The 8910-nt window shown below is 26.3% G+C and overlaps 2 protein-coding genes across 2 annotated transcripts; both read right to left on the bottom strand.

Moving 5' to 3' along the window:
- Positions 1-895: 895 nt before the first annotated feature.
- On the bottom strand, positions 896-3259 carry Fcp3C (Follicle cell protein 3C). The gene is made up of 5 exons (XM_024361194.2): positions 3011-3259; positions 2518-2569; positions 1938-2148; positions 1129-1200; positions 896-1039 (listed from the first exon to the last, which is right to left on the bottom strand). The coding sequence occupies exons 2-5, from the start codon at positions 2562-2564 to the stop codon at positions 926-928; spliced, it is 444 nt and encodes a 147-aa protein (XP_024216962.2). The 5' UTR covers positions 2565-2569; positions 3011-3259; the 3' UTR covers positions 896-925.
- A 2058-nt stretch (positions 3260-5317) lies between these two features.
- Positions 5318-8491, bottom strand: LOC136795365 (uncharacterized). Its single transcript, XM_067045651.1, is given in 5 exon segments — positions 5318-5936; positions 5939-6123; positions 6303-6440; positions 7427-7594; positions 8270-8491. Coding segments are annotated over 5 exon segments (1098 nt in total). The 5' UTR covers positions 8379-8491; the 3' UTR covers positions 5318-5438.
- Positions 8492-8910: the final 419 nt, after the last annotated feature.

The raw sequence follows: 8910 nt of genomic DNA, 5'->3' as shown, positions 1-8910 counted from the left end.
GGAGTTCTGCGAATAAAGTAGTAAGATATCTTGGTATTCATCTGGATTGTTACCTAACCTTGTATCACCATATCAACATCAAATCAAATTAAACCAACCTATACAAGATTAGCAATGCTGTATCCTATCATTGCTGCATCCTCTTGCCCCATGATCAACTGTTAGAAAATAACTAACAAACTGTTTGTTAAAATGAATTATTTTACTCTTGTTCATGAATTTAGTTATGCTAGTAATGAAATACTTGTTCTCAGATTTCTAAAATTAGAGAAATATCTCTTTGATTTTTTTAAATTGTTTTTATTTCAGCAGAAAATATGTTTCAGAATTAAACAAACTATTTTTATTCATTCAACTCTTTCAGCATCATTTATTTTACAATCATTTTAAGGGGCGTACATAATGAGCCAATGAACGACAAAATGTTCTGGGACCAATGTACTCCAACTGATTAGTGTTAAGCTTACCATTCACATCAAACCAAAGGATTATCGTCTTCACTAGGAGAGGGAACCAAACTTACCATTTGGTGTTACATGACAAGTCCGAACCTCAACCTAAGGTAACAGGTTCATTGGCTCTAATTTGCCTCTAGTATACACTAAACGAATATCAGCAAACAAAGCGTTTAGTTGTCATTTGCTGGCTGTAATTCGCTTAGTGTGTACATGTGTCTTTAGATTGACAAAATATATAAGTTTGCTTTCATAAGCAATTTTATTGAAACTTCTTAACCTTGTACTTTTGGTGTTAATAGTAATAGTCATATTAAATCTTTTTTTAACATTTTTAAATTGTTTATCAATGGGTGCTTTAGATATGAGAAGTCATTGTATAAAAGAGAATTTTATTTATAAAAAAATACAAAAAGTAAATAAACTAATAAATACTGTATACACTATACTTAATTATGTATATTATTGCTTTAACTCAAATAAGGACATTTATAAGGTGTCCCATCTTTACAACAATATTCTCTTCCTGCTGATAAGTTGGTGTTAGTCCATTTATTATTACAGTTCTTGATAAAAAGGTATGCCTGTGAAAAAAGTTAACATAATTTTTATTTGTTAAAAATGTTTCAAATTTTAGAGATTTTTAATATATTAGAAAATTTGTAGTTCTTACCCTTTCTCTAAAACAGTCACGGTCTATAGAGCCACAGATGATAGTAGGGCTGTTTGATAAGTGTTTCACCAACTGAAAAAATTATTTTTGCTAGTTACTGTAGTTAATGGATGATTTTTGTATTAATAAATATAGAGGATTTAAGTCTAAAAAATGTTGATGTTAAGTACATAATCAGACTAAAAAAAAAAATTCTCTATCATTGGTATAAAGGATTTAAGTTGTATATTATGATAATATCCTGGTTAAAATTATTGAACGGATAAGTTTTTTTACAGAATTATTTTTGTCTCCTGAAAAATTAAGAGTGTGTATTAGATCCTTTATACTTATCAGTACAGATTTTACAGCTTGGCTATATTAAAACTATTACTTAAACCTCGTATAAAACTTTGTAAAATATAATGCTTATAAGACTTAATTTTACATTGTTAATAATAATAAAAATCAAAATAATCATCTAGTTACAGAGCCGGCTTGAAATGGTTGCAATGCTCTATGTGGTTATCTACCTAATTTGTAACTTTTACTAGATCAGTTTATATTTTTATTTCATCCGAAACTCAGACTGAACTTTCAATATTTCTAAATTGCTATCCTTTTATGTATGTACTTATTTTTTTGGATATAGCCTTAAGCTGCTCGAAAGAATATTTTTAATAATATTCATTTTTGAAGGGGTATATTCATTTAAATTATAAAAATATCCTTAACAATCAGATCTGGAATTAATATCAAAAGTGAAATAAAAATTAATCAGATGTTATAGTAATATTATTGTTATAATATTAAATTTTATAAATACTCACAACATCAAGACATTTGTTGGTGCACTGCTTGTTACCGAGAGGGCTGCATACGAAATTCTCATCATATTCATGGAGTAATACTGGAGGTCCATTTGGAGGAGATCCTCGCTTGAACTGTCCGCTCAGGAATACACCGCAAATACAAGGTGTCAGTTCAGTTGTATTTTTTATTTCTGGTGAGGCGGCAATATCTTTTAATTCTTCACAAGATCTGTGTTGTAGAAAATTGTAATGAATAAAAAAATGATTTCAACAGGCAATATCTGCTTGTAAGTTTATAAAAGAAAATTTTAAATTTTAGATTCAATTTAATTGTAAGTTATGAATTTTATCTCTATCAAAACTAGCATTATATGTTTTCTCTTATTCGATTTTTAAATTTGGTTATGAACATTTCATAAGGTTGATAATTAGAAGTACTTTTTTTAATAGTAATTTTAATGCTTATCAAATTTTAACAAATAACTTGAGGTTTCAATAATTTCAATGTAAATTTTGAGGTTCTAGAATACATATAAATAAAACAATAAATTCATTAATACATAACTTGAAAATTAATTTTTTAATTTAAAAGACTTACATTAAACAGATGCAACCAAGGAATAATAAAAACTTGAAGATAACCATTCTGTCTGAAACATTAAAATAAAATCATTTTGTTAGTTTAAAAAATATATACTCAAGAAAATACAATTATATAACAATATTGTATTATATTTTTTAAAACATTGGTGCGACGCGTAATATAAAAATATATTGGAATACTTTTTTTACTCGTTGAACTTCTTAATATTTATTTTAACCTTTCTCTACTTATACTAAAATCACTTTAATTCATTTAATGATGTCATTTACTAACATTGATCGTAATACTTAGTACACCTAATAGCTAATGACAGCCAACTACCAATTTCAACCTAAAAATTAAATTGCTCTTTAAATATTTCAAAAAATTCTAAAAAAAAAAATTACTTAACATATTCTATCCTATAAATAGGTATATATCTTAATGTGATATATCTTATATTGCTAATACATAGATATGAAAATCTTATTTAAAAAAAAAAAATTACCTTGTGTGGGTATACGTTGAAGCTGTTTGGACCTGAGATTGGCAAGAAACTGGATTCAGAAAGAGGGTGATTTTTTTATATCTACCAATTGCTCTAAAGCTGCTGATTCAAGTGTTAGTAAATAAACAATTCAATGTCTGATAATAATCAATTATTAGTAAACAAGTAAAAGGTTGAATGGTGAGTCAAATAATAGTCATGTATAATTTGTGTAGTATAAATAAATATAATTAATTTGATTTAGTTAGTAATATCCTTTGATTTCACTAAAAAATAAAAATAGGAAATCTAATGTTGGAATACACATGCAAGATATATTTTGTAATAAAAGCAATATTGATGACAAAAACATGGCTTACTGATTTATAATACCTATTCATTCCATCACAGGAACCTAACAAAAAGAGGGATCATGTATTTATGAATTAAATTTAGTAATGTATGCCAAAAATTAACGAAAATTTTCAATGTAAGTTAAATTCAATTACTTAGATAAACAAAGCATATTAATAAGATTTACAATATTAAACTTTTACAATCGTTTCTAAAAGTATTAGTTAATTTTTTATTAAAGAAAGGAGCTATTTGTGAAACATCATTCCATAAGATTGTTTCAAGGTGGCATTTTTTAAGCCATTCAAATAATGATATAATTATAAAAATCTTAATTATTCAAAAGCACTATTTTGTCAAAATAGATAATTGAAAATTATTAATACACAAACCCACAATATATATTACTCTTTAAAACAATTATCCCTTCATTAAAAATGTTTCTCATTAATATATATGTATTGTATTTTTTACCCCTGGTCATGTTTTAGTAATTTTTGTCATAATTTCTTATATTAGTAATTTCTAAACTTTTTTCGACGTTTCTACATCTAAAATATTAAAAGATTAAATAGTAAAATCATTTATCTAAAAGAAATATTGTAGAATAATAACGTTTTAATTCTATAATTATTTCAAGGTTGGTAACATTGGCAATTTTTTTCTGGAGGTTCATTTTCGTACTTTAAGAATCCTAGAAAGTATTAATCAGGAAAGAAATTTACTTTTTCATCATTGATTTAGGTGATTTATTATTATTTACTAGTGTTATAAATTGTAACATTAAATATATCAAAACAATGATATGGTAAAGTCATATGATACATATAAGTCCGCTAAATTACTAACTTAAAAATTCACAGTACAAACTTATGTATGAATAATTTATAACCGATAAGATATGGATGTAGACATTTAAGATAATCATTATGTTGAAATTTATTTCGTTTTATTAGAAAAACAGTTATTTTGTAAAAACATTCGCTGTTTTAAAGTATTTAATTGCATTAAGTTATGTCTGAATTCAAGTTAAGGTAAAGTAAAAATGGCGGACAACTATAGAAGTTACTTCTACTTGTATTTTGGGTTCCCTGATGATAATCTATGATTTACTTTGAAAACTAAAACTTTGAATTTTCCTATAGATTAAAATTATTTCAATACAAACTTATTTTTTCATGTCTTTTAGTAATCAGGTAAAACCACTTCTTTTTGTTTAGTCAGAGTAATTTATCTTTCATATTGCTGTTTTTATATATGAAACATTAAATTCAATGAAAATTACAAACTTATTAAGCATTTTATAATTCAGTCATAAAATTGTTGGTAAAATTTAACTTCTCAAATTCGTCGAGGGGAGGTAGTAATAACTAAAACATATTTTTATTATTTATTACTATAATAATTAAGTTTTATTCACTCCTTTCAACAAAAATCCTCCCTCTGTCCAACTCCTTAAAACAGTTTTATGAATTTATCTATACCTAAAAGGTAAAATACCTAGACTTTTTTATTAGTTTTTTCCTGAAAAAATTTGAAAGTATGAATAAAATGATAAAAGTACCCACAATTAAAATTAAATTCAGATTTGCATTATGCTTATAATACCAAGATAAAAATATGACTAAATATCAATTTACTTGATTAATAAGTTAGTCATACTTATTTGTGTTTCATTGACCGCACCCCCAACCATCTTCTCATTTATCAATTTACTTGATTTTATGAGTAAATAAACATTTTCATTTACTTTTAAAGGAAAATGGATGAGTGTTAATAAATTTAAGCCAATATTTTAAGTAAACTTAATAGTAGTTTTCTTTGTTTAAATTGCCTTACTTACTTTTCCTTTCATTTCTTAATTTTTTTAGCACAAATTTCTCTATTTTTTTTTTTATTATTTCAGGTAATCCATTAAAATAATTTTGAAAGACATATCAAACTTCTATATTGTGGGAAAATGTATAAGGTAAATAACTGAGTCATTTGTTTTGCTGTTTCTTACTTCTATTTAATTACACATATATTACATCATATTAGATTATAAGGTACAAACTAAAATTACAAGAGATGAATATCAATGAAATTCTAACTACTAGGTTCGATCTCCTTTGACAAGTAGCTTAGCAGAACCAAACATTACAACTGATTTAGATAATTTACTTATAATTTTGTATTTACACATGGATATTTTTCTAAGTTTCTCAATTTCTACAGTTACTATCACAGTGTCACCAACAAAACAGGGGTTTGGAAAGTTTAATGTTTGACTGAGAACTACAGTTCCATTTCCGGGTAATTTAGTCCCTATTACACCCGATACAATGCCATTAAGCAATGCTCCATGCACTATACCAGGTTTTTCATTATTATTGGAGTGTATAACATTAAAGTCACCAGTTACTTTTGAAAACAAAGTAACATCTTCTTCAGTAATCTCACGCTCAATAACTTCTTTTTGATTTTTTATTACTCCAAGTTCATTGCCCCTTTTGGATGATAAACGACCTTGAGTCATAACCATAACTCTTGAAGGACAGAGTCTATTATGTAACAGTTTTGTCAACATCGTCAGCCTAAACAACTGAGTTAGCAATGAGGCATCACTTCCTTATTTTCTTCAAGTTTACCAAGTTTTAAATCAACATTACGAGCAGCTTCAGCTACTTGCTTCTTTGAACAATATGTTTCTAAATAAACATTTGCAAGATTCTTTATCCTTGTACTGGGATTCCTCAGATGTGTCGTAATACACTCCACAATTTCAGGACATGTTATCTCTAAAAAAATAAAACAAAAAATAACAATATTACACATTAATATAAAAACAAATTTCATTAAAGGAATAAAATTATACTAGTGAATACTTCAGTCATAAATTATGATTGAAGTAAATAAACTATAAAAGTATATATTCATTTGATTTTTTTTAAAATAAAATTATGAAAGTAATAAATACCAGATTTTGATGCAGGTGTTATTAAGAATGTCAATGTAGTAATTGCTGATATTATTATTTCTTCATTTTTATGAAACAGACAGTTGGCGACAATTGAAACACCTCTTTTGTTAATGATATACTCCTTATTAATTGGATCTAAAATAATATAAACACAGATTAAAATAAACCAACTTTTAATAAGTTTAATTTTAACAATTATAATGGTTAGTATTTTAAATTACTTAAAATTTTTACTTAACAATTTTTGTAAAAATGAGAATAATATAGATAGTTTAAACAACAAAAATTTAAATGAAGGATAACGGCTGAGTGTAGATAGTAATAGAATCAATGTAGTGTAGATGTAATAGAATCAAAATAACATCTTGATCAGGATCAATCAAGATGATTTAGAAAAAAAAACAATCGATAGCAAATATTTTAAGATCAAAGTAGGTTTGGAGGATGGATCTCTAAGGAACAAGAAATCATCAGATGTAACCCATTTAACAAACTGGATGAAAACATACTTGAGGTAGTGTCCAACAACAAAAATGTAGTTTTGGAGCTTGCTTTAAGAAATATATTTCATAACCAAAAAAAATTTAACAAAAATTGAAGAAGAAAAAGATACATAAAAAATCATAAAATAAAAAGGTTTATTTGAGGAAAATTTGATTTGAACAGAATTAATATCTAAGTACTTAAATTTGCTTAAAAAAAACAAACTAAGAAGTAGGGCTACCGATTTTAAATTAATACAAAAAATAAGGTAGAAGCCTTTCCTTTCTTAAAATTCCTCTCATAAACTGAATATAAAATATGTTCAAATTAATTACTTTATCAATTTAGAATTATCTTTGATACTAATTTCAAAGCACTATTCCAAACTTCTCTGCGTTTACTCACTTTACATAATTAGAAAATGGTCAAACATTGTCACACCTTAACTCATGAAATTATTTATGACTTTAGGCACAAATCTAAACTGTTTCGTTTAACATGTGAGATATAACCCTTAACAATGAGACATATAATAGTGAGAACACACCAACCATTTTGACATATTGGAGTAGTGCTAAGGAAATGATACCTTTTATTTACAAAAGCTACATACATAATGATACATGACAATTGTTTACCTAAACACACATTGCATAATCCTCCAATAGCAAATTCTGCAATCTTTTCATTATTGTTTCCAATTTCATCTAGGAACACATCAATTATATGTAACTTTCGAATGAATTCATAATTTATTGGGTCATAGGCAAAATTAGCAAGATTTGCGATCACCTGCTCCTGGGCATCTGCAATAAAAAAGTCGTTAAATTTTATTAAAAAAGTCATTAAATTACTGCTATAGTTATGGCTCTGATGTTTTGACTAACAAGTAAGAGATGAGGGCCATTGAAAGTTTAAGATACAGACCAATCTCAAGTAATTGTAGATGATCCAATGAAAGTAATTACATTGTTTATGCCAATGAAAATTAATTTTAATTAGTTTGGGATAGGGATAATCATTTATTTACAATATCTACAAAATTGATTAGCCGATTTTGGTCTGCCCTATGAGTATCCTAAATTCTGTAATCATATTGATAGTTTCTGAAAAGATAATATCTGGATCCACCCCAGTTCAGTTTTACATTTGCATGGACAAACAGTATATCTACATGGGGTTGTACTAACCCGATGGCCACCCAGAGATAGAGATAGAGGTGCCTACTCATTTCTTAACCAGAGTGGAATGCCCACCTTAATTTCAAAAGACCACAATAACATATATAATAAATAAATAGCTGATCTTGATTGTTATCAAACTCGCAGCACTGTGGGCCTTAATAATCATTCAACAGGTAGAAAAATACATGTGATTAATTTAAGTGCTCTTAAGAAACTATAAAAACACAAACCACAAAACACAAAGCTTATTACTTGGTTCCTATCAATGTGATTAAGTATACTTCTAAAAATATCCACCTCTTGATTTAGTCTTGTAGAATTCATCAACTAAAAGTTTGAGAAAATCATATCTTTCAACACTATTTTTCCCTGTGCGGGATTTTAGCCTTTCTTTAGTTGAGAACATTGGGAAAATTAACATTCAACATTATCAAACATCTTTTCTAACTTAAACATTCGAATTGAACTTGACTTCAATAAACTGTTACATTAGTGTTAGAAGGTTAGGAAGTCACTTAAACAATTCTTAACATGTGCTGCCATCTTTAGAGTAAAGTGATAACAAAATGGTCAAAAATTAGGTATTTGGTCATATTTTAGGCATTAGGAAATATAATGTTAAGAACTTAATGAATCTTATTCTCAATGGTAAAATTTTCTATATGAAGTAAAATACTTTTTACATACAACTTGAAGTATTTAATTTAATTTTTACATTTGGATAACATTACATTGGATTAAACTGATTATTTAAAGAATAAATTATTTATTAGTCAATGCAACAATACTTATCTATAAAGTTTTACGTTAAAATAGTATATAAAAAGAAAAAAGGGTTAAGTAATCATTCTTTGACAAATAATATTTATTATTTTATTTGTTTAATTTTTTAATACAAAATTTTCATGTTTGAATATTAAAAAATAACAGTGAAAAAT

The sequence above is a fragment of the Halyomorpha halys genome, unplaced genomic scaffold (genome assembly GCF_000696795.3).
Source record: "Halyomorpha halys isolate HHAL.00 unplaced genomic scaffold, Hhal_1.1 Scaffold359.1, whole genome shotgun sequence".
Taxonomy (NCBI): Eukaryota; Metazoa; Arthropoda; class Insecta; order Hemiptera; family Pentatomidae; genus Halyomorpha; species Halyomorpha halys.
The sequence above is the reverse complement of the archived record's forward strand: the minus strand, read 5'-3'. Positions and strand labels throughout refer to the sequence as shown.

Bases quoted from the DNA above. Each gene is read 5' to 3' on its own strand.
- Fcp3C (XM_024361194.2), bottom strand. From the start codon at position 2,564: ATGGTTATCTTCAAGTTTTTATTATTCCTTGGTTGCATCTGTTTAAT. The intron at 2,149-2,517 runs GTAAGTCTTTTA...TCTACAACACAG, and splicing joins CTTGGTTGCATCTGTTTAAT to ATCTTGTGAAGAATTAAAAG. The intron at 1,040-1,128 runs GTAAGAACTACA...CTTTTTTCACAG, and splicing joins GTGACTGTTTTAGAGAAAGG to GCATACCTTTTTATCAAGAA.